At 41.5% G+C, this 26685-nt stretch overlaps 1 protein-coding gene across 2 annotated transcripts in view; it reads right to left on the reverse strand.

The window, feature by feature from the left end:
- Window positions 1-26685, reverse strand: part of MAPKAP1 (MAPK associated protein 1) — a 239585-nt gene that overhangs the window by 36398 nt on the left and 176502 nt on the right. For both annotated transcript variants that reach the window (XM_029062939.2, XM_029062937.2), the window contains exons 8-9: window positions 19706-19813; window positions 1655-1795 (exon numbers count right to left, since the gene is read on the reverse strand). In XM_029062939.2, coding sequence (XP_028918772.1) covers window positions 1655-1795; window positions 19706-19813 — 249 coding nt within the window. The remainder of the gene's footprint in view (window positions 1-1654; window positions 1796-19705; window positions 19814-26685) is intronic.

A 26685-nucleotide genomic window follows, 5' to 3' on the forward strand; every position in this document is an offset into this window, starting at 1 on the left:
TAGTAGAGAACTTTGCTTCTCCCAGTCTCCATGGCCCTGGGCAAGTTGGTAATTTTTTTTGCTGGACGGAGTGTGTTTGAAGCAATAGTTTTGCTCCTTGTACCATTCCTTCTGTGAACAGTGCTGGGAAGTATTTGGGTAATAATAATAATGTTAATAGTATTCATTAAGTGCTTACTATGTGCCAGGCACTGTACTAAGTGCTGGGGTGAATACAAGCAAATTGGGTTGGAAGCAGTCCCTGTTCCGCATGGGGCTCACAGTCTTAATCCCCACTTTCTAGATGAGGTAACTGAGGCCCATAGAAGTGAAGTGACTTGTCCAAAGCCACACAGCAGACAAGTGGCAGTGCCAGGATTAGAACCCATGACCTTCTGACTCCCAGGCCCATGCTCCTGCCACTGCACCACGCTGCTTCCAACTTCTTGGTTCCCAGAACGCATGCCTCTAGTACAAGGAGGGAAACTATTTGAAGAGGCAGCTCTCCATACACCTCCCTCCCCACACAATTGGGTCACAGATTGCCAGTTTGCCTGAAGCTCAGCAACTCCTAAAATCTTCCCCGCAAGAACTCACCACCCCCACTCCCAAAGAATGTGGGGAAGAAGTGAAATATTTTGCTCTGACGGATCCAGGACGGTCTGAAAGAGGAGATGGTCCATCCTGGCAACACTATCAGCACAGATCAAAATGTCTGAAAGTCAGCTGAAATGAAATGCACCACTGACTAATTGACCGGTCTTGGAGCCCAGTAGTCTCACACTGAAGGAAAAGCTCAGTGGCGATTTTCTGAATTCTAATAAAATTTTCAGAATATAGAGTTCAGAAAATTGCCACTGAACTTTTTTGTAAAACAAATATTCTAGAGGTATTTTCCTTTGTTTTAAAGCCCTTTTAGAAAGAATAATAATGGTATCTGTTAAGCACTTACTATGTGCCAAGCACTGCACTAAGCACTGAGGTGGATAAAAGCAAATTGGGTTGAACACAGTCCCCATCCCACATGGTGCATTCAGTCTCAAGCCCCATTTTACAGATGAAGTTACTGAAGCACAGAGAAGTGACTTCCCCAAGGTCACAGAGCAGACAAGTGGCAGAGCTGGGATTAGAACCCATGATCCAAAAATAATGCTGAGAAAAAAAATATTAGTAGCCTTCATTATACTTGGGTTTGAAGCTCAGACACAAGCGCAGTGCTTCTTGTTAGAGTAAGCCAAAGTTGGAGGTATTCACTATTTTTCTACTTTAATGTGTCTATTATGCACAAATGTCCTGTGGTTATTTGGTACAAAGAAGCTACAGTCCTAGGATTTTCTTGAGAAGACACTGTGTCCTACTCTAGGAGAAGAGTAAGCAGCATGGTGAGTTGTGCCATCAGCCCTGAAGCTACTGCACCTGTCAGACAGCCAGCATGTTAGTAAGCAGTTTTACAAAAAATAAGGGAGAATTTTACTTATCTAGAAATAGCACATCCTAGAGTAGTTGAAAATTTTATCCGCAACATATTTTTTAGAGGGAATGGATTATTTTTACTCATTTTGGCCACAGAAACATTTTTTTTAACATAACATTACACCAATTTACTCAATAGAAACATATGATTAGGGATTAGGGATTGAAAAGGCACATTTTAACATTGTTTGCAGACACTTACCTAACTGTACATCAGTTGTGAAACGAAGTCTATGGATCATACTGACTTTGAAAGATTTGTAATGATGGCTGCTAAGCATATCTTGTACAGTGGCTATGTCAATTTGAGGATCCTCCTCAGAAACTCCTTCTCCCCTTGAACCTGTGTGTGGAGGGGGCAAAAAAAACCCAGTTAGTGTAACATACTGCGATAAAACAGACTAAGAAATTGGAACCTATAGGAATAAATGAAAAAATTAGGATTAGTTACCTTGGAGAAGACAAGGCTGAAGAACAACTACACTAGCCCATAAAGAAGAAGAAATCAAATGTCTTGCATTGGACTTCCATTTTACTGCAACCACTGCCGATATCATTACATTTTCTACTACTACCTCATGCCAACTGTCTCACATAACAGCAGGTTAAAGTCCCACTTTCTGGGAAGGATGGTACCCAAGGTCATTTGTGAGGACATGAAGTCCAGGGCCATCTTGCATCCCACTGGTACGGGGAGGGAGGCAATGGCAGAGTGATGAACCGGAGATGGGCAGGGGACTTTAGGCTGGAACTTCAGTTCTTAAAAATCCTCCATCCCTCACACCCTGTGAAGTGCCTGGTGCCTGGCTTTCCAATGGTTTCTTGCTCCACTACTTGACCTGAGTTTCTTGTCATACAAAGCAAACCACTCTTCCAGGAAAGTCTGTACAAAATTACAACCTAGAATGTGCTGTAGAAACTGAACTGTTAGACCCTATTTCCTCCCTTTGAGGGTAAATTCAGAGATAAAGCTGAAAAACTGCAGAACTTGTACATATGCTTAAAGTACCCACAAAAAACCCAAGTATGTTGGACAACTATGCAACTTAGTGAATGGAAAACTTGATTTTTGTAGCTATCAGATTCAACACACTTGCAGGAAAATATGCACTAAATGGACAGTCATTGGGTTTCCCCATTTAACAGTTACACAATCCAAGAAATATTTGGATAGTCATCAAAATTTAGAGTTGTGGCATTAGAAAAAATGAAAAGTTGTAGAATCAAATAAATGTATGTTTACTCATTGGAAGACAAATCTGTAGAGTGTTCAGGAAGTTAATTTTTGATGGAGATTTTCCTCAGAATTTGTGAGAATCAATTTATCATATTTTTTGAGTGCTTACTGTGTGCAGAGAACTGTACTAAGCACTTGGGAAAGTACAATATAACAGAGTTGGTAGACATATTCCATGCTCACAATGAGCTTGTAGTCAAGGCGGGGAAAGACATTAATATAAATCAATAATTTTTTAATGGCATTCGTTAAGCACTTACTATGTGCCACACACTGTACTAAGACCTGGGGTAGATACAAGTTAATTAGGACAGACACAGTCCATGATCACATGGGGCTCACAGTCTTAATCCCCATTTTACAGATGAGGTAACTGAGGCACAGAGAAATGAAATGCCTTGCCCAATGTCACACAGCTGACAAGTGGAGGAGCGGGGATTAGATCCTAGGTCCTTCTGAATCTCTAGCCCATGTTCTGTCCACTACGCCACACTGCTTCACATTAGGATATGAACACAAGTGCAATGGGGCTTAGGGAGGGGTGAATAAAAAATCCAAATGCAAGGGTGACACAGAAGGGAGTGGGAGAAGAGGAAATAATAATGTTGGTATTTGTTAAGCGCTTACTATGTGCCGAGCACTTTTCTAAGCGCTGGGGTAGACATAGGGGAATCAGGTTGTCCCACGTGGGGCTCACAGTCTTAATCCCCATTTTACAGATGAGGGAACTGAGGCACAGAGAAGTTAAGTGACTTGCCCACAGTCACACAGCCGACAAGTGGCAGAGCTGGGATTCGAACTAATGAGCCCTGACTCCAAAGCCCGTGCTCTTTCCACTGAGCCACGCTGCTTCTCATGAGCAGCAGGGTTAAGTCAAATTAAGTTAAATGAGTCAAGTTAAGTCAAGTTAAATGAGGGTTAAGTCAGGGAAGGCATCTTGCAGGTGATGTACCTTCAATAAGGATTTGAAGATAGGGAGAGTGAACACCTGTTGGATATGAAGGGGGAGGGAGTTCTGGCCTAGCTGATAAAGCACGGGCCTAGGAGTCAGAAGGAACTGGGTTCTAATTCTGGCTCCATCACTCATCTGTTGTGTGATTTTAGCCAAGTCATTTAATTTCCCTGTGCCTCAGTTACTTGATCTGTAAAATGGAGTTTAAGCGTGGCTCAGTGGAAAGAGCACGGGCTTTGGAGTCAGGGCTCATTAGTTCGAATCCCAGCTCTGCCACTTGTCGGCTGTGTGACTGTGGGCAAGTCACTTAACTTCTCTGTGCCTCAGTTCCCTCATCTGTAAAATGGGGATTAAGACTGTGAGCCCCACGTGGGACAACCTGATTCCCCTGTGTCTACCCCAGCGCTTAGAACAGTGCTCGGCACATAGTAAGCGCTTAACAAATACCAACATTATTATTATTATTATTGAGCCCTATGTGGGACAGGGACTGTGTCCAACCTGATTAACTTGTATCTATCTTATGCTTAGTACAGTGCCTGGCACATAGTAAGCACTTAAATACCATAAAAAAGGGGAAAAAAAGGCGGGATGTAGGCGAGGGGTCAGTGGCGAAATAGAGGAGGTCGAGGTACAGGGAGTAGGATGGCACATAAGGAGCAGAGTGAAGTGTACATACTGAGTTGGAGTGGGAAATCAGGGGCATAAGTGCTTTAAAGCTGATGGAAAGGAGTTTCTGTTTGATGTGGCAGTGGATGAGCAGTGACTAAAGGTCCCTGACAAGTGGGGAAACATGGACTGAAGAGTTTCATAGAAAAATGACCCATAAAACAGAGTGAAATACGGACTGAACTGGAGAGAGACAGGAGGCAAGGAGGTTGGCAAGGAACAAGACAACTGCCTGGATTAACATGATGGAGAAGAAAGGGAGGATTTTAGCAATGTTGTGAAGGCTGAACCGACATGATTGGGTGACAGATTTTGAATATGTGGGTTGAAAGAGAGAGATGAGTCAAGGATAACGCCGAGGACAGAGAAGCAGCATGGCCTAGAGGATAGGACATGGGCCTGGGAGTCTTAAGGACCTTGGTTCTAATTCTGGCTCTACAACTTGTCTGCTGTGTGACAGTGGGCAGGTCACTTAACTGCAGTTACCTCATCTGTAAAATGGGGACTAAGACTGTGAGCCTCATGTGGGACATGGACTGTATCAAACTTGATTATCTTGCATCTACCCCAAAGTTTAGTACAGTGCCTGGCACAAAGTAGGAGCTTAACAAATACCATTTAAAAAAAAAACACAGCCTTGTGAATGCAGGATGATGGTAGTGCTGTCTACAGTGAAGGGTTTGGTGGGAATACGAGGAGTTCTGTTTTGGACATATTAAGTTTGAGGTGTTGGTAGGACAGTCAAGAAGAAGAGATGCCCAAACAGGAGGAAAATATGAGACTACAGGGAAGGAGAAAGATCAGGGCTGGAGATGTAGGTTAGGAAATCACTTGCATAGAGCTGGTAGTTGAAGCCCTGGAAGCTAAGGAGTTCTCCAATGGAGTGGGCACCCAGAACTGAGCCTTGAGGGACTCCCACAGTTAGGGATGAAAGACAGAGTAGGAGCCTGCAAAAGAGACTGAGACTGAGCAACCTGAGAGAGAGGAGAACCAAGAGAGGATAGTGTCAACAAAATCAAAGTTGGATGTTTCCAAGAGAAGGGGTGGTCCACAGCGCCAAAGGCACCCAAGAAATCAAGGAGGATTAGGATGGAGGAAAGGCTGCAGGATTTGGCAAGGAGATCACTGGTTACATTTGAGAGGGTAGTTTCCATGGAGTGAAGGGGGTGGAAGCCAAATTGGAGGAGGGTCAAGGAGAGATGTGGAGGCAGCAAGTATAGACAAATCCTAACTTATCTTGCTGATTTCTTTCTTCTACCCGGCATGCTAGGTTTGCTTTTCACTGAATCTTGATCTCATCTGCTTTATTGCCATCTCCTTGCCCATGTCCTCCCTCTGGCCTGGCACTCTCTCCTCCTTCATATATGACAGACCACCACTCTCCCCAACTTTAACATCTTATTAAAATCACATTTCCAAGAGGCCTTTCCCGACTAAGTCCTCATCTCCCCTACTCCCTCATAAGTGCTGTGCTTATGCACTTGGATCTGCAACCAGTAAGCACTTGATATTTGCCTCTCCTTTACCTCCCCGCCCCAGCACATACATACCTATCTGTAATGTATTTTAATGCCTGTCTCCCCCAGTAGACTGTAATCTCCTTAAGGACAGGGAACTTGTCTACCAAGTCTGTTATATTGTATTCTCCCAAGAACTTAGTACAGTAAGTGCAGTAAGTACAGTAAGAGCTTAGTAAGAACTCAATAAATACAAATGATTGATTTCTTCATGGTAAGTGTGATATTTTCCACAATTCAGTTATATTTCCATGGATATGAAAGTAAACTATGAAAGTAAAAATTTCTCTTTCCTTATTGAGCAATTAAAATCGCTGTTTTCCCCATCTTTGTGCACAATTCTGAAAGACGGCAAACGAATTTACCACATACCTTTGGCAATCAAATTGCACCCTTATTCCAATTCTAGGTTGATACTGTTCTGATTCTATAGTTTGTCATTTCAATTTTTGTTCCTGAAAATTCCTTCAAGCTTTGAGAAAGCTTTAAAATCTTTCATTTTAAAAATATTTTTCTGGGGAAGAAGGACCACCAGCAGTATCTTTAACTTACTATTTTCAGCTGTGAGCTGGAGAGTCTAAATTTTATTTACCAATTGGTATTTTCTTAACATTATAGGTATTACATTTAAAAAGAGTAACACCTCATTAAGCCAAAATGCCTATTAACTGGGGGAAAATCCCACACTTTTAAAGATTTTTGTATTTTATGATGTTGGATTAAAACCAATTTAAAAATTACTATAACATGACATATAATTTTTTACTGAGTAATTTCTATGCCAGCTGCTAATAAAGTATCTTAGCTGTAAATGATAATTCAGATGCTTTTAGATAAAGTGGTGCATAAATATGGTTGAAAATTGATTTAGCTTCTTGCAGAAGATACTGAAGAATGACACATTTTGTTTAATACACCAGCTAATGTAGTCCTAAAAGCTCAAACAACTGCCAGTTCTCAGACCTAAATTTGCTGTGGGAGATTAATGAAAACTTTATATTTTGCTGAAATGTTAATAATGGGCATATGAGATGATAGAATTTTAGTAGAGGTCTTAAAGCTATGGAATAGCCAGCAAAAGGCTTGTCAATTTCTATATATTAATTCTGTTCAAGACTCGTAGTTGGAGCTGGCTCAACACTCTAATGCTTCCCGCATTGACCTTCTACTCTCTAGTGGTGTAAATTCATATCCCATTGGAGAATTTAAATCCACAGTGAAACCAAAGCAAGTTTCCAGCCCTACCCTTTGCTGACAACTAGACTGGTTGCTTTTACGATAAAAAGGGTGACAGTATCTGGGCTAAAGAAGGAACCTCGAACCTGTGTTGAATACACACTGCTGACTCAGGAGTCCCTACAATGGGGACAATTTGCAGTCTATAAGAATTTCAGTATGTGTGCATCTATATGCTTAGATGCTCATCTGTGTACTTGAGAGCCAAGAGAATTAGTATAAATCAATCCATGGTATGTGTTGAGCACTTACTGTATGCAGAGCATGAGAGTAAGCTCTTGGGAGAGTAATAATGATTATAATAATGATGGCATTTGTTAAGCGCTTACTATGTGCCAGGCACTGTACTAAGCGATGGGATGGAAACAAGCAAATTGAGTTGGGCACAGTCCCTGTCCTATATGGGGCTCACAGTCTCAATCCCCATTTTTACTGATGAGGTAACTGAGGCATAGTGAAGTCAAGCGATTTGCCCAAGGTCACATGGCAGACAAGGGGAAGAGCCGGGATTAGAGCCATGACCTTCTAACTCCCAGGCCCTTGCTCTACCCACTACGCCATGAAGGTTCTACAACAGAGTTGGAAGACACATTCCCTGCCCATGGCAAGCTTAATATCACCCAATTACAAAGAAAAAAAAATACTGACATGTCCAGATGTAATAAATGTTCATTTTGACATCCAAATGACAATCTCAGTGTGCAGCATCCACGTGGAAGGAATTCAGTTTGTGGGCACATGAATGGGGCCCACAGAGATACCACTTTCCCTTTAAAAAAAAAAAATCTTCCAATTGACAGTCCTTAAAAGCCCTTTTCTATTCAAGCAAAGAGAATGGGAGTTGGTCCAAAGCAAAGAATGACCAGTTTCAAACTGTTCATTGCTCACAAACAATTAAATGAATAATACCCACACTGTATTTATCTTTCTTAACCGTGGAGTTGGGTCTACTAAAGAGTGACAAGATAAATTGTAATGGCTCCTTCAAAGACTTTACAATGTATTTTGTCAAAGCCAGTTGTGTTAATGTCTCTATGCTATGGATTATCATAATGTCTCATGTCAAACACTCAGACTGCAGTACTTCAAGGATGTATGGTGATATATCAAATTTTTGGTGCACTTAAAAAGCACCTTAAGCACCCTGGCATAATGGGATTGCAACGAAAGGGTCTGAAAGGAAAGCAAAATAAAATGAGTCATAAAATGATCAGCTGAGGGAAGGAAAATAGCACAGAGAAAATTGATTAATTGCTTGATTAAAATCAAAAGTGAGGAACTGAAGAATGAAGACACACTGGCCTGCCTTAAACCATTCTAGTGTGCTAAGGAAATGGCTGCATTCTGGAATGGCATATTGGATGATGGTTTCAGAAAATGGTTATCCATTTATTTGATTGGTTTTGCCTTCAGTGTTCACTCTCCACTCTCGCTATTCCCGAAGAGGTTCAACCCATTTTGTGAATCAGTGTTTTGTTAAAAATTGCTAATGGGAGTAAATACATCTGGGAGACTTAGACAGCTCCTTTTGGTATGAAAATGTATCATGCACATAGCTACAAATCTACTGAGAAAGGCTAAATAGCCAAATTATAAACATAATGGGCCAGATGGTGCCAGGTGACCAAACTATTCCCAAGATGTAAATTGGGCGCTTTGGAGATGCATTATTTCTTTCAGGTCTGTGTGCTACCTGGTTACAGGTCCTCAAAGATATGTATATCCTACTTATACAAATTTCACAGCAAAAACGGAGGCCATTTTGATGAATGATGGTATTGATCAAGAACTTACAATGTGCCAGGCGCCATCCTAAGTGTTGGGGTAGATCAAAGATAATCAGATCAGACACAGTCCCTGTCCCACCAAGGGTTCACAGTATAAGAGGAAGGAGAAATGGGTGTTTTATCCACTTTTTACAGATGAGGAAACTAAGTCACAGAGCTGGGACTCAAATCTGGGTCTCTCGACTGGCAGTTCCCACAATTTAAGGTTCAAATTATGGCTGCAGGGCCATAATTTATCACCAATCAAAGCACTTTTGTTTATTTGAATCACTATTTATAATCTGCCTTCATCTTGGAAGAGGTAGGTCCAGCTCTGTAACTTCCTTCAGTGCGAAACCTGCTCAGAACAGGAAGTGGTTTCTGTCACCCTACAAAGCTTCCATTTAAGATAAAAAGGAACAACCAAGTAGATAAAGGCCATACATTGACACATTTTAAAATTATTATTGCCCAAAGACAATAATGGAAAGTTCTACCAAAGATCTAGGAAAAAAGCAATTAGTTTCCCAGATGAGAGCACAGATCTGCCAGAAATAAAAATATTTCAGAATCCACAGTGTAAATCATTCTCCACTGTTTCAGAAGGGAATCTACGGATTTTTCAAAACTGAGCCGTAGATAGCAACACTGCAATCTCATTCCTCGGTTTTATGCATCTATCATGGCTTTTTCAAAGGCCTCTAAGTCTCCAAAGCTTCATAAACCCCAAAGTTTCCCCTCTATTCAACACTTTTCCCTTTCCATTCTTCAATTCTGCCATTCCCTTAAAAACAATCAATAGGGGACACATCGTAATACTCACACACACACACATACCCCGCCCCCCTCCCCCCCCCCCACAACTCTATCACTCACTGACAGTAATCTCACCGTAGCCTTCGGGATCACACAGGAGGACACACTCTTCACTAGAATCTGCCCTGTTACAATCGGAACAAAAATACTTCCTGTCAGTGTTTAATTGATTTAACTACCAGAGCTGAAGCCGACTAAACTGGAGGGCTTTCCACTGGGATATTTCAGACCCTCTGTAAATCAGGAAAATTTTAGTCTTATGAGGTGACTGAAATGAAATGATTTAGATTTGTAGATTTTTCTACGAGTGGCAGATCATGGAGGGGATGGCAGAAATACCACCGCACAGACCATCTTTCAAGCTGCCAAGACCAGGACTCCTCAGGATTACCCTGGAAATAGTACTGCAAAAGCAAAAGTAAATATAATGGGATAAAAAGAGAAACATTTGAAGGAACTAAACGGGAGAACTTTAGATAGCATTTCAAAAGTTGCTTAGGCATTTAGGACCACCATATCCTTGATTTCAATGCAAAGCAGGAATGCTGTCTAAATGTCAAATCAAAGGTAAGGGCACACGTCTTCCCATTCCCCAAGTTCTGTGGCTTTTGGGGAGAAGGGGGAAATATACAGACTGCTCCTCAAGAGTTGGGTCTGCCTTAACTTCTTTGTAGTTTGTTTTCCTTCGACATTTGATTTCCTCTCCATTCGGATGATCTGTTCTTTCTACAGTGGGGAGACAACAGATCCCCACTGCACTTACTGCTGTTTGGCTTGGAAAGTGATGACAGGCTTCAAGATGGCCCAATTCAGCTCATCAACCAGTAAATCAATGGTATTCACTGAATGCTTCCTGGGTGCAGTGCACTGTATTAAGTACTTAGGAGAGTACAACACAACAGAGTTAGAAGACGTGTTCCCTGCCTACAATGAGCTTACAGTTCATTTCCTCCTAATATGTATTGGACAAATTCAGGAACTGGCTTCTGGCTTCTGGACAAAGAATGGTTACTGCACTAGTTTGGAAATGTTCAGAGCAAACATTTTAAAATATAAGTTTTTAAGAGGTCAACAGATACCAGATGCTAGGAATGGTGCCTCTTCACCGTAGAGTATTTCAGAGACAAACCTCTAGTGAATGCATTCAAATGACAACCTTCGCTTCAGAGGCATTGTACCTCTTTCGGTTTTGCTGCTTTGAATTTCAGAAAAGAAACCATATTCAAGGGCAGTGTATCTCTAAATCCTCACCTAGACAAAATACAAGGCTAGCTGCACTGCAAAAATGTTTCCTTATTGCTTTAATGTACTAGTATATTGCTTAATGAAAGTTCTTAATTGGGATTCAATTAATTACATTCACAGAGCCCCCAATTACATTTTCCAATAAGACATTGGCTTCGGTACAGGTCTAAAGGCACTTAACCAATTTTAATATATTAAGACCAATTTCCCTGGAATACTAATTACTACCTAATGATAAAATGAAAAAAAGGGAACTTTCCAGACAAGGGAATGGTGAAAAATGAAAAATTAACTATGTATTTTTTGTAGCTTTTCATAAAGATCTTCTACCTGGCTTAGCATAAGCAAAAGGGGGCCAGGTGGGCGACCTGAAAGGCCCTTTCTGCATGAAGGGTCGGCAACTTTTTTAACCTGAATGCCACTGGCAGGCTGATTGGGCAATGGAAGAAAAATATAAAGATGGAGAGGAAAAGAAGGATGAGACATCAAGGAAAAGTTCCATCAGACAAGGATGGTAAATCACACCAGAAATTTGCTTACTGCTTTAATATGTACAGCCCCCTTACTTAATCTCCTCTCCACCTAGCTGAGAGAGGGAACTATGACCCTTGAAGTCAGAGACTGATAAGAAACCAACCATATGATCCAGGATCTCTCTGACAAGGTGGGATTATGTGGTTTGAATTCTACCTTCCAAAGCCATGGGGACAGCAGTGAGAAGCTGTCCATATGGTCCTTCATTTAGGTTAGAACACAAGCGTATTCACAATGCCTCAAGCCACTGGGTGGGGAGTGTTCCTTGTAAGTTATTTAAACTGTTTCTGACATGCATCTTTCATTTATTTCTTGTACAGTCAGTTCTGCCATAAAGTGTTTTCACTACACATTTTTGATAGAATGGGGTGACAGAATTAGGGAACATTATCCTGATGAAGTGATTCTATCTGTATCTACCATGATGCAGTACCAGAAGAAACTGTTCTGCACAAGCAGAACTGCATACTAAAATGGGAGCCTTTTTTTTTTTTTTATAACCTAGGGCGCCTCATGGACACAACCTCTGCATTATGGGAGCACTGACTCTATTCTGATATCATATGGCTTCATGGCAAAAGCAAAGGCCTGAGACTCAGAGGACATGGATTTTAACCCCAGCCTTGCCACCTGCCTGCTATGAGTGACCGAGGGCAAGTCACAACTTCTCTGCGCCTCAGTCTCCTCATTTGTAAAATGGGGATTAAATACCCATTCTCCCTCCTACTTAGACTGTGAGCCCCATGTGTAACAGCAACTATGTCTGACCTGATTATCTTGAATCTACCCCAGTGCTTGGAACATAGTAAATGCTTAACAAATTCCACAATTAGTCTTATTACAAACTTCCAAGCATTTTGTGGGGTCCTTAAGCAGAGCAGTGTAGACGAGCATGAACAAGACTGGATCTAGTTCACAGTCCTGTTTCAACTCCGTGAGTGATGGGGAAAAATGATTAGAAAAGGCCTCTCCATTTAAAATGCAGCCAGCATTATCATTGGAGGTTCAGGGCCCCAAAGTGAGTAGACAGTGCCCAAGTGTGTTAATTGTCATATCCTTTCGATCCTGTTCTTTACAGTTTTCCTCAGTCTAATCATGCCACCCAAACCACTGAGATATTGGAGCCACTCTGAAATTCTGGCAGTGCAAGGTTGACATCATTCTTTCTGAGCTGGTCCAGGGCAATTTTCTTTAGGATTAATCAATCAAACAATTGCATTTATTGAGTGCTTACTATGTGCACCGCACTACACTAAACGCTTGGGAGACTACAATATAGCAGAGTTGGGAAATAGGTTTCCTGCCCACAGGGAGCTTACAGGATTGGAACTAAGAGGATTGGAGAGTGGTTTCTTTGGTCATTTTTCCCCCCTTATAGGAGGTGGTGATGACTGTGATATCTTTGGAATCCTGTGGCCTTGTTTCAACATTCCACATGTTGAGAGAGAGAGCCTGTGCAGGCATATGAGCAGAACATACCCCTCCCTCCTTGTAGATCCCAGCAGGTGTATCATCAAATCTGGGAGCACTGCCATTTTTCACAGCTTTAATGAAGGTAGTGACTTCATTAAATGTTGGAAAGAAAGCTATGTCATCACACAATGGCAGGTTATCCTTCACAGAGATCCTCAGATGAGCAGACTCTGTATGGAGATCACTGAAGTGCCGTTGCCATCTCCTTAAGGGTCCCTCCTTGCCTGTGATGAGAAAGGAGCCATCTATACCTTTTTGTGCCACTGAGTTAGGGCACATGGGTCCAAAGACACTATGCATGATGCGGAGAAGTTTTTGGTTTGCAAATTTGTGGCACATTATGGTCCACTTAATACATCACTGTGCTGATGTTGATATGACTAGTTTATGATATTGCTAGTGAATGACAGCATATGAGGGAATCACGCATTTATGCTTCTGTTACATGAAATATGAACCACCTGATAAAAGATGAAACAGGCACCTATTTGAATAATATCCATTTGGAAAAAAGAGCCCTTCCAGTAAAATTCATATAAAAGTACGATGCTTTTTAAAAAATCAGTGCTTAGGTGAATTTCTTAAAAATCAATTTAAAATATTTCACTGCACATAAATAGAAGTTTCTAATTCCAAACAAAGCCTATTTACATGCATGGATTCCCCATTGTTTTCTTTGTCCTGGGTGTTTCAGTTCCCAGGACATAAAAATGCTGAGGAAGTACCATAAAATTGGGCACTTTGAATGAAATGAATCAAACCTGAAAGGCATGAATGAAATGAAGTCTGCAAACCCTTCACAAACAGGAACTAGCCTGCAGGGATTCTACTCTAGTAGTCCACAGCACTTATGAGTGGTGAAATCAAAACAGAAAATTACTGAGAACCTTTCAAAAAAGCAAACCTCCATTTCCCTACCTGCTGCCTTTTTTCTCTCTTCTCAGTTTCCTATTCAGTTAAAAATGATCAATCAGTGCACCATAAAGAAAACCACTCCACTAAAGTCTTTAAATGGGTCCTTGTTTGATTTCTGGAAGCAGGCTTTCCAAAATCCATGAGGCATTCCCCTTCAGACAAATAATATTTAAAAACGAGTGGAAAAAATCCATATTTTGGATCTTTAGCTTTCATCAGTGGATTTGTCTCATCCCTATTTTGACCTTTCCATTATTCTCTTAAAAATACCTTTAGCCTAAATCCTAATGTTCTTAAACCACTGAGCTGACCAGGGATTTCTATTCTCTTTTCTGGCATCTTAAAAAGGAGAGAGAATGGTTTTATGCTTCCCCAAAGGCAGATCAGAGGGTGTAGCTGTTACTTTCAACATTTTGATCCTTGAATGAAATACTCTGACAGTACAGGTGTAAGTATGCTCTCAACCTGAATACAGAAGCTACTATTACTAATTTCCACTCCAAAGATTGTCTATTTATGTTCAGCTTTTGATAAGCGTTTTCTTGGGATATCTTTTAGCTGTAAAGATGGAAATCCCAAGGAGCTAATTATGGATTACAAACTCTCCCTTCGTTCCACGGTTCCATGCTGTTTTCACCCCATCTTCCTCCTATCATTCCTCTCCATATCCGAGAAGCAGTTGGCTTTGTGGAAGAGCCTGGGCTTGGGCATCATGGGTTCTAATCCCTACCCTGCCTTTTGTCAGCTGTGTCACCTTGGGCAAGTCACTTAACTTCTCTATGTCTCAGTTCCCTCATGTGTAAAATGGGAATTTTATCTGTAATTTTGTTTTGATGTCTGTCTCCCCCCGACACCCACACCCCAGAGTGTAAGCTCGTTTTGGGCAGGGAATATCACTGTTTATTGTTGTATTGTTCTTTCCCAAGTGCTTAATACAGTGGTCTTCACACAGTAAGCACTAAATAAATATAACTGGATGGATGGATGGATGGATGGATGGATGGATGGATGGATGGATGGATGAATGAATGAGTTGGGAGAGGCAGTGAGGAGGACCTTGCAGTAGTCATAGTGGGATGAGGTAAGTGCTTGGATCACGATAGTAGCAATTTGGATGGAGGGGAAAAGGCAGATGCTAGCGATGTTGATATGGTAGACTTGACAAGATTTGGTTCCATTAAATATGTGGGTTGAATGAGAGAGATGAGTCAAGATGAACCCCAAGGTTACGGGCTTGTAAAACAGGGAGGAAGGTGGTATTGTCTACAGTGATGAGAAAGGGAGGAGGAGGATAGGATTTGGGTGGGAAGATAAGGAGTTCTATTTTGGATGTGTCAAGTTTGAGCTGTTAGCAGAACATCCAAATAGAGGTATACTGAAGGTAGGAGGAAATGTGAGAAGGAGAGAGGTCAAGACTGAAGTTTTAGAATTGAGAAACATTCTCATAGAGATGGCGGCTGCAGCTGTGGGAGCAAATGAATTCTTTAAGAAAGTGGGTATAGACGGAGAATAGAAGGGAACCCATAAAGCCTTGGGGGACTCCCACTGTCAGAGGGTGGGAGGCAGAGGAGGAGCCTAGGAAAGAGACTGAGAATGAGTGGCCAAGGGATAGGAAGAGAAACACGACACTGTCACTGAAACCAAGGTTAAGTAATGTTTCCAGGAGAAAGGGGTGGTCCATAGTGTCGAAAGCAGCTGAAAGGTAGAGGAGTATTATGATGGAGTAGAGGCCACTAGAAGAGGTCATTGGTGACCTTAGTAAGGGCAGTATCCATGGAATGAAGGGGGGCAGAAGCCAGATTGGAGGGAGTCAAGGAGAGAATTGGAGGAAAGGGAGTGGAGGCAGTGAGTGAAGACAACTCTTTTAAGGAGTCTGGAGATGATGATGATGATGATGATGGTATCTGTTAAACATTTACTAAGTGCCAAGCACTGTTCTAAGCACTGGGGGAGATACAAGGTAATCCGGTTGTCCCACATGCGGCTCACAGTCTTAATCCCCATTTTACAGGTGAGGTAACTGAGGCACAGAAGTTAAGTGACTTGCCCAAGGTCACACAGCTGACAAGCGGCAGTGCTGGGATTAAAACCCACGATCACTGACTCCCAAGCCCAGGTTCTTTCCACTAAGCCACGCAGCTTCACACCTCTCAATGTGCTTTCACAAGTTCTCTTCATTTACCCAAAGGGTGTCCTGTCAGGTAGGAGGGAGCAGAGATTATTACACTAAACTCATTGTTAAGGAAACCTCACCAGTCAGTGGAGAGTCAGGACTAGATTTTGGGTCTCCTCATTCCAAATCCAGTCTATTTCTACTAGACTCTGCTTCCGTGCTTGTTGTTGGCCACATTCCAAAGTGGAGCAGACAGCTGTCTGAAGGATGGAGTGCATTAGCAAACCAAAATCCAAATGGGAAAGCTCAAGGGTTTTGGCTTTGCTTCCCCTCATTGTATGCCAAGATCTGTGTCCAAGTTCTAATTCTCAGCCCCTAGGCAGAGATATTTGTCATATTAAGTTCCATTTGCAAACCCTACCCTAAATTGCAATGTAAATACCATTACCATCACCATTTTGTGATCTTTACATGAAACATACGAGTGAACTGCAAACTGCTTTAGCAACAACTAATTCTTGCAACTCTACTGAAATGTAGTTAGGTCAAAAAGTACAGAGCATCATTTGGTAAAAGGATAAAAAGCTTATTTTGCCTACAGTTCTCCTTTATCTACACCAAGTGGTATGAAGCAAACATTCCTTTTGGGACACCCAAGACAATTGTAGTAGCCTGCCGAATTTCTCTTCTCCTTCTTTCAAGCCCAAGGGATATATTTAACTTACATATAACCATGTCCTTTGGTGGATTAGGTGCCAAAACATGTTTTTTGCCCCGATTGTTCACCCATATCTAGGCTTCACCATATTATGCAACCTACCTAACTCCACTCTTTCTTGCACGCTTATAGGCTCACTTCAATTTGTCTTTGAGGGTATTAAGTTGCTTAGACGAAGTTTTCATTAAAGTTTTCTTGGGTACTGGGATGTGACTGACAGGAGTATGACGTGTCATGAAGTAGAAAGAGTTGGGAAGTAACTTAATCTTATACAGCCCCAGGTACCTAAATGCCATGTCCTCTAAAACGCCTTCCAACAGTTTGCTTTCATTCTAAAAGTTCAGGCTGAGTTAACTCTACCGCTAAGGATCTGCCCTTCAACTATTCCTTGCTGGCTCCAATTGATTTGCACTATGCATTTTGTCACTGCATTTTCACAAGGGCAAGAGGAAACTGGAGGAGGTACAGAGAAAAGGGACAAAAGAGTCCAGATGGACGTGAACATAGAGCTATGAGGAAAGGTGAAAGGAATTGGGTTGCTTAGCCTGGATAAGAAAGGTCTAACTAGCTGAATTAAGAACTACCTTCAGGGTTGTAAAGGATGATGCTGACTATTTGTTCCCTATGGCCACCGAGGAACGAGATAATGTAAAGCATTAGAGGCTTCAGCTAGACTCATGAAGAACTTCCCGAGAAACACATCAATGAAACAAGCAACCAGAAGGGGAAGAGTCTCCATTCCTAGAGATCTGTTGTATTCTCCCAAGTGCTTAATACAGTGCTTTGCACGCAGTAGGTGCTTAATAAATCCCACTGCTTAATGGACTGACTTGTTGTGGAAGGTTTAGTCACTCACCTGCCTGGAGCTAGATTAGACTGGATGACATCTCAAAGTTCTTTCATCCCTTGGGTATTAATATGACAATAAAATGTCATTTTTCTTCTCAAAATTAATTTTTCAGTTTGGTTTCTTTGAGTGAACTTTCCCTGATTACAATTCACTCAAACTTAAAGTCTTCCTCTAAAAATGAGAACAGTCAGGATACTCTTTCATCCCAGCTCTGCCCCTTGTCAGCTATGTGACTGTGGGCAAGTCACTTAACTTCTCTGTGCCTATGCCTAACTATGAGCCTCACGTGGGACAACCTGATTACCTTGTATCTCCCCCAGTGCTTAGAACAGTGCTCTGCACATAGTAAGTGCTTAACAAATACCAACATTATTATGAGTTTGATTCTCCCCACTTTGAAGGGCATATGAATTTAGCCATATGAGATTCCATAGGGCACCACACAAGTCATCACTAAATGAACAACTCCTCCTCCCACAATCCTTAGTACCCGAAGACAAACTCTTCAAAACTGCAAAAACTGAGCTCAATTGAAATGGGGTTCTGAAGATTTTCTTTCATCTGGAAATGCAAGCTAGGTTTTTCTGCTTCTATAAGTTCTTCCCCTTCAACTCTGGCCAACAGGCACAGTTCTGAATGTACTGTGTGCATTTATCTGGAAAGTACTTTTGTATTGGTTTCATTAAATGAACAATGTGCTAGCTTCCCTGCTCTTTTCTCAGATGATTCAAAATTAAATACTACAAGAGGTTTGTGACTTTAAATAGCAAGGATTTTCATTCTGCATGAAATTCTGCTGCTGCTCTTTAACCTCCTTCTAAATCTATTTGGATACCAGTCTGGTAATGAGTTACTTCTCTGGAAGAAATTATATTCTCACCTCTCAAATCATGGTGTAATTTTTGGAAGGGGGTTTGACTGTGAAGGAGAGAAACAACACCCATCTTACCTACAAGGCACAGCTCCCTGATTATGGTCTATTCTGACCCTGATGAAGGGGTGGGATATGTGCCTAATTCAGTAAAGGGGAAATCTAATCAATCAATAATATTTATCACATGCCTATTTACATAGCACTGTACAAAGCACTTAGGAGAATGCAATAGAGTTAAAAGACATGATCCCTGCCCTCAAAGAGCTTACAAAGTAGTGGGGAAGACAGACACTTAAATTCAAATCAAGGGAGAATAAGTATTTGGGAAAAGTACTGGGTTAAATGGAACCCAATTTAGGGCAAGTAAGAAGGAAAAGCAGTGTAGACAGGTAGATAGGGCACAGGCCTGACAGTCAGAAGGACCTGGGTTCCAGTCCTGGCTCCACCACTTGTCTGTGGTGTGACCTCAGGCAAGTCATTTAACTCCTCTGTGCCTCAGTCTCATCTGTAAAATGGGGATTAAGACTGTGAGCCCCTTGGGGGGCATGGACTGTGTCTAACCTAATTAGCTTATATCTCCCCCCGTGCTTAGAACTGTGCCTGGAACATAGCAAACATTTAACAAATATTATAATTATTATTTTTATTATTTAGGTGGTACAAAAGGCTGACATGGCAGTTGGGGGGTAGGGAGGTCTCTGGAGTATAAGGTGAAGAAATCCTGTTACTTCTTCCTTGGCAATGTAATTGAGGAAGTTGTTTCCCTTATGGAGAAGGAAGAGTTGCAATGGAGGAGAAAGTGATTATCGCAACATGAAGACCTGGAGAAGCAAAAGACCTCCAAAGTTTCCTCTGAAGTCTCCAGTCATTGAGAAGAAGGCCTTAGTCAGGCCCATGTCCCTGCACTGACTCCTGACAAGGAGCATCTGAGTGGCTAATCATTTCCAAAAATTTAAAAAAATCTCTGGGTGCCTTGAACGAGGATATTGATAGGGTCAAATGAACTGGAGACCAGTCACTTTATCCACTAAATATTGTGTGCTTCAGAAAGAGCCTTATATTTTCAAGCAATTTTCAGGGTTGGTCATAACTTTACAGAACACAGTTTAACAGAAAAAGATTAATCATAAAGCGATAAACAGGATGCAGACTATTTACCAAAAGGTATGAAATCAATCATTTTGGTTTGGAATATACTTTTGGCCCTGTTGAAGACGGCCTTAGGAAACACAGCCCCTTCAAAACTCACTGCTCAGCCAGTACAGCATGTGTTCCAGAATATATCACTTCTGTGAACCTAAGCAATTTACAAAGCAAGAATGAAAAGGGCAAACGTACTGTTCTCTCGGACAAGGCAGAATTCCAAAGTGTTCTGGCTCTCCAAGGTACAGTCTAAATCTACTGGGACATTGGGTTCACTCTGCTTCTCCAGGCGATACTGAGGACCTGAAAGAGAGAAAAAAAAAGGAGAGGGAAGGAAGACAGAGAAGGTTACAAAGTTTGTATTTTAATTGTACGGAAAAGTGACAGCAATCGGCATAAGGGTAGAGTCAATTAATCAGTCAACTGTATTTATTGAGTGCTACTGTGCACAGGACACTGTACTAAGCACTTGGGAGAGTACAACACAGTAATATAACAGACACATTCCCGGTCCACAAAGAGCTTACAGTCTACAGGGGGAGACAGACATTAATATAAGTAAATTACGGATATGTGCATAAATGCTGTGGGGCTTGAGGGGGAGAGGTGGTGAATAAAGGGAGCAAGTCAGGGCGATGCCAAACGGAATGGGAAAAGAGGAAACGAGAGCTTAGTCAGGGAAAGCCTCTTGGAAGAGATGTGCCTTCAATAAGGCTTTGAACGTGGGGAGAATAATTTTCTGTCAAATATCAAAAGGAAAGGTGGCCCAGATAAGAGGCAGATCATGGGCAAGAGGTTGGTGGTGAGATAGAGGTACAGTGAGTAGGTTGGCATTAGGGGAACCAAGTGTGTGGGTTGAGATGTAGTAGGAAAGTAGTGAAGTGAGGTGGGAGGGGGCAAAGTGACTGCGTGCTTTAAAGCCGATGGTAAGGAGTTTCTGTTTGATGCGAAGGTGGAGGGGCAACCACTGGAGGTTCTTCTGGAGTGGGGAAACATGGACTGAACATTTTTGTATAAAAATGATCTGGGCAGCAGAGTGAAGTACAGACTGGTGTGGGGAGAGATAGGAGGCGGGGAGGTCAGCAAGGAGGCTGATATAGTAATCAAGGCAGAATAGGATAAGTGCTAGGATTAACGTAGAAGCAGTTTGGATGGAGAAGGAAGTGTGGATTTTTGCAATATCGTGAAGGTTGAACAGACAGGATCTAGTGACAGATTGAATATTTGGGTTGAGTGAGAGACATGAGTCAAGGATAACATCAAAGTTATGGGCTTGAAAGACAGGAAATGGTAACTTCTAAGAAGGGATTGAAGTTTCCATAGTACAAATGCTAAGCCCACGAAGTGCTTTCTTTAGTTTTGGAAAACGGCCAAGAGGGCAGCCCGACATTCATTCATTCAATTGTATTCATTGAGCGCTTACTGTGTGCAAAGCACTGTCCTAAGAGCTTGGGAGAGTACGATATAACAATCCCTGCTCACAGTGACCTTCTGTGATCTCGCTCAAGTTTCTCCCAACGGTCAGCTGCTGTTGTAACACAACTGTGGATACATGCTCACACAACTCTATCACGTAGTCTTTTCTGTGGTTTTAAAAATTAGGTGTGCAAAATACATGCCTCGGACTCCGACTTCATTGCTAAAAGATGAGTTCAAGACTTGTGTTAATCTTGGGACCTTAACCTCTAGTCTTTTTCTTCGCTCTTCAAAACTTCCAAGCTCAGTGATTGAGAATTTACATCAAGTAGAGTAAGCGCCACAAGTGATCTCTTTTAAGCCATGAATGCAGATCCAATATAGTGACATACTGGCATGTGTGTCAGGTCTAGGGATTCATTTCATTAAAAACTTGTCCTTTAGCACCTGTTTTCTTTCACTGTTGCTTCCTTGTGAAAATGCTCTATGAAACTGACTGCAGTTCTTCTGAATGTTACTAAATTTCTCCATCTATTCAACAATAACTCATTAGCTGTCCTTTTTGCTATCTTCCTCTTCCGCCTACTCCCTAACTGTGGGAGTCCCTTGAGGCCTTTTCTGGGTTCTCTTCTCAATTTATTCTCACTCCCTTGGGGAGCTCTTCTGTTCCCATGACTTCAATTACCACTGCTTAACTGCTGACTCCCAACTCTATCGCAGTAACCCTGACCTCTCTCAAACCTACATACCTCATCTATACCCAAGTAAACTGACCTATGACTTCTACAGCTGCCTCACACTCATAACGTAACAGGCTTCGTCCAAATCCGGTCTCCTAATCCCTCTGACTGCAGCATGCCAATTTAGTGTGTCTGAAGCCTGGTATCCCAGCAACCCAACACCACCTGAGGTTTCATTACAATGAGTTCTTAAAACCCATTTTCCGCCTACTGTTCTCGAGTCTCATTGTACACAGTCATAGTCAAACTGGAAAAAGAAAGCCGCCCTGCCAGGAGAGACCAACAGGCCACACCCAGGAGACTTGGGAGGCAGTCTTGATAATTTTGTAGCTTCGAATCTTTCAGGCACCAACTCCCACGCATCCCCACTGGAAGGATACCTATCTTGACAACCTGACAAGGGCTCTATAGACCCGCCGCTGGAGACAGTCACATCTGTAGCTAAAGCAACCACCCTCAGGGAGCCATGTAGCAGGATGCATCCTCTTGATGCTGGTCAACTGGTTGTGTTATAGGACCTTGCCTCTGCACACCACTAATGCTACCAAGACTTTCAGGTTGGTCTGATGTTTGATCACCAATGTTATTTATTGAGCACATAGACTGTGTGGGAAAGGGGGTTACTTTAATAGACATATTCACATACAAACAAATATCAAATATATTTACATCTATATGTTCACAAATATCAATATGTGTTTAGGAGGACTTTGTCTTTCATAATTTCCTTTTTCTTCAGAACATTTATCATCACCTGTTTTTTTTTTGGTACACGTGATCTGATGGGTCATAAATGTTGAGTGACCTACAATTCCTTCATGGGGCTATGAAAATAAGAGCGTCAGGAAAACAAAAAGTCTGCAATAGCAGACACAACCTTTTTTGTTTCCAGTATTGTTGAATTGCTAGCCAATGGGAGATTTTAAATTCAACAGCAAGCTCTTACATAAGCTTGAGAATTGCTATGTCTATTTGATAAATATGCACATCTTTCTTTTTTTGGTTAGCTATGCATATAGCTATAGCTATAAGTTTCAAAAACTTTTCTATTAAACAAGTCTAATCTGGCAATCAAATAGCTAAGTTCTTAAAGAGAAAAAATTACAATGGCTATTCTGAAAACAGTTGCCTTTGTAAAATTCTGAAATAAACTTATTAGTTTTCTAATTTAAAGTTAATATAACGTTCAGAAGTATTTTAAACAAATATATATCATATTCATATATTAGGAGTTGAATGCAGATATAAAAATATAAATGAATTCTCAGGATTGGAAAGCTCTACAAAAGATAAATTTTTTAGCCATTTATGGGAAATGAAATATTACAGCAGGCTTTCAATTATGGGTTCCTAATTTCTGCTCTTCATGAGTCATGTTAAACACACTCGGGATGTTGCGGTGTATTTTGCTCTTGAGGTAGTTTAATTCTTTTTCGGTATAAAGGCATTGTTATATTCCTGGTGATTTCTGGAACAGAGTCGGAGTCCTCATATATATGTTCTGATTTCAGGAGACAAAAGCTACAACTCCCTCTGTACCCAACACAATCATCAACTGCACAGGCAGCTGGTTATAAAAACTCATGTTTTTCAGAAATGGGAACAATAATCTTAGGGGAGTCATGTGGGAAAAGGCAACAAGATGGGAAAAGTTCCTAAACTTTAGATAATTTTTGACTACATTACCATCAGTAATGCAGAATTAAAAACACTGGCTCCATACTTCTTAGAACCAATTTTAAAGTCTACAAAAACGGCAAGAGGCTTGTTTCTGAATGACCTTAAATTGTAAATGTAGGGCAGGATCATTTTTGTGATATGTATACATTTCCATACATTTGCATGATCAATTCTATTCTGAATCATTGGTATCTAAATCACGTTTGGTTTTCCTACTGTTTCCAAAGAGGCCATCTGGAGAATTTGTGGTTTGTGCCTGTGCCTAAGACCCCAGGGTGAGATACATTCATTCAATTGTATCTACTGAGCACTTACTGTGTGCAGAGCACTGTACTAAGTGCTTGGGAAAGTACAACACAACAAGAAACGGTGACATTCCCAGCCCACAGATCCCACTACTATCCCCAAAGCTAATAATGACTTCCTTCTCCAAGTCTAGCCTTTCTTTGCTCTGGTTCTAATAATGACTTCCTTCTTCAAGTCTAGCCTTTCTTTGCTCTGGTTCTTTGGGACAGAACTATTGGTGGTAATAATAATAATAATAATGGTACTTGTTAAGCACTATGTGCCAAAGAAAGTTCTAAGCACTGGGGTAGATACAAGGTAATTAAGTTGTCCCACGTGGGGCTCACAGTCTTAATCCCCATTTTATAGATGAGGTTACTGAGGCACAGAGAAGTGATACGGCTTGCCCAAGCTCACATAGCAGATAAGTGGCGAAGCTGGGATTAGAACACACTTCCTCTGACTACCAAGCCTGTGTTCTTTCCATTAAGCCACGCTGGTTCAATTCAGTTCAAATAAAGAACAGCTTAAAACTACTGGCAATACTTGGGAAAGAGATTATAATCTTCTTGTAGGCAGGGACTGTATCTACCAACTCTAGTATATTGGTTCTTTTGTACAAAGAGCTTTGTATAGTGCTCTGCATCCAGTAAGCTCTCAAAGACTGTGAGCTCGTTGTGGGCAGGGAATGTGTTTGATGTTATATTGTACTCTCCTAAGCCCTTAATGGAGTGCACACAGTAAGCATTCAATAAATAAATACCTTTGATTGACTGAAGCTTCAAATGCTGTATCTGTTATTGCCCTTGTTTACTCCAATCCCCCAGTTTGGAATGTCTGCTCATTCTGCTTGGCCAAACCAACACTCCTTCCTTCCTTCCTTCCAAGATCTGGGCCCTGGGAGCCCAGCTACCAGAAGGATCAGCTAAGACTTAAGGGTCATCAGGATGCTGATCATATTTGAGTGTTGGGAATCATTGCTGGTCAGGAGTCAGTCAATCGCATTTATTGTGCACTTACTGTGTGCAGAGGATTGTACTGTGTGCTTGAGAGGGTACAATATAACACCATAAAATACATATTCCCTGCCACAACTAGATTCCTTCAGTCACATTAATAATAATAATATTTGATAAGTAATTACTATGTGCCAAGCACTGATCTAAGCACTGGGGTAAATACAAGGTGATCAGGTTGGACACAGTTCCTGTCTCACATGGGGCTCACAGTCTTAATCCCCATTTTCCAGATGATGTAACTGAGGCACAGGGAAATGAAGTGACTTGCCCCAGGTAACACAAGTGGCAGAACCAGGATTAGAATGCCCGTCCTCTGACTTCCAGGTCACAGCAGGGCCAAGGACCAGTGGGGAACCGCACCAGTGGGAAGTCTTGTCAGAGGCAAGCAGAGGGGCAAACAGACAGCTGACTATGGGGAGCTCTGAGGAGATGTGACAAAAGACCTGGGGAGAGAACTGAGAAGCCCAGTCCTGCAGACTTTCCCCAGTTACCCTTAACTGAGTCTCTACCAAATTCCCTGCTTCTTCTCCATTGGGATCTTACTAATTCCAGACTGTAAGCTTGCTTTGGGCAAGGAATGTGTCTGTTATATTGTTATAATGTTCTCTCCCAAGTGTTTAGTACAGTGTTCTCCACACAGTAAGCATTGGGATTGACTAACTTTTCCTTGTCCTTCTTGCCATTCCTTAAAGGGAGTAAGCAGGGTCCACACCCCTGACACAAGTGCAGGAGTTTATAGTAGTAATAATAACTGTGGTATCTGTTAAGCGCTTACTCTGTGCCAGGCACTGTACTAAGTGCTGGGGTGGATACAAGAAAATCGGGTTGGACACCGTCCCTGACTAACACAGGGTTCACCATCTTAATCCCCATTTTACAGATGAGGTATATGAGGCACAGAGAAATCAGCCAACTTGCCCAAGGTCAGGGAGCAGACAAGTGGCAGAACCAGGATTAGAACCCAGGTCCTTATAACTCCCAGGCCTGTGCTCTATCCACTAGGCCAGGCTGCATCTCTAGAATAGCTTATAGAAATCAGCAGCATCCTTGCCATGTTAAAGCTGTAGATTTTTATTTTTATTCACTCTATAGGTTCTTTTTCTCTGTCTATTCCTTCTAGATATTTTTTACCTTCTAGACGGTAAGCTAATTGTGGGCAGGGAACATGCCTACCACCTTTGTTATATTGTATTCATTCAATCGTATTTATTGAGGGCTTACTGTGTGCACAGCACTGTACTAAGTGCTTGGAAAGTACAATTTGGCAACAGAGACAATCCCTAACCAACAACTCTCCCATGTGCTTAGTACTGTGCTCTGCGCACACTAAGCGCTCAATAAATACCATTGATTGATAGGCTCCTTGAAAGCAAGACCTTTTTCCTTTTTATTTTGAAAATCCCCAAGTGCTGTCTTCTACAATGATTTGCACATAAGTAAGAGCTTTGATAAATACAGTCGACGATAATTAAAATGGTCAAAAGTTATGATAGCCCTCATGGCAGGTGGAAAAGAAATCAATTCCACTGACACTACTCTTTGCTAATCACGTGAGAGAAGGAAAGGGTTTACATGGGTTTGGCGTGCATTCCAACATTAGTAGGCCCCCAGGCATCTTCTAGGGAGGTTGGGTAGATTTTCCAGTGGTGCAGAACTAGTTCCTGCCTTTTTCAGAAGCAAGTAGGATTTAAACCGTAATGCGAGAATCTTTTTAAAACCAGTGTAATCAAGTTCAACCATGCCATGGCCTTCTATCCAACACAACTAAATGCCTGCCTGAATTTTTAGGTCAAAGCTAAGTGAAAAAGAATGATGGAGGCCAAGACTCATCACTTGAAGACAAGCTGTGAGGTCAATTTCAGTTAAAACAATTCCTTCAAAGAAATGCCCGCATAAAATGTAAAAGGCACTTTCACATGGGATGGGACATAGATCTCCAGGCAATAGCTACCCTTTGAAAATAAGCTTCAAAATGTCACAATTCTGTAAAAAGCTACCTGACCTCAGTTGCAACCTGAACAAAACATAAGGATGA

The sequence above is a fragment of the Ornithorhynchus anatinus genome, chromosome 4, assembly GCF_004115215.2.
Source record: "Ornithorhynchus anatinus isolate Pmale09 chromosome 4, mOrnAna1.pri.v4, whole genome shotgun sequence".
In the NCBI taxonomy this organism is placed as follows: Eukaryota; Metazoa; Chordata; class Mammalia; order Monotremata; family Ornithorhynchidae; genus Ornithorhynchus; species Ornithorhynchus anatinus.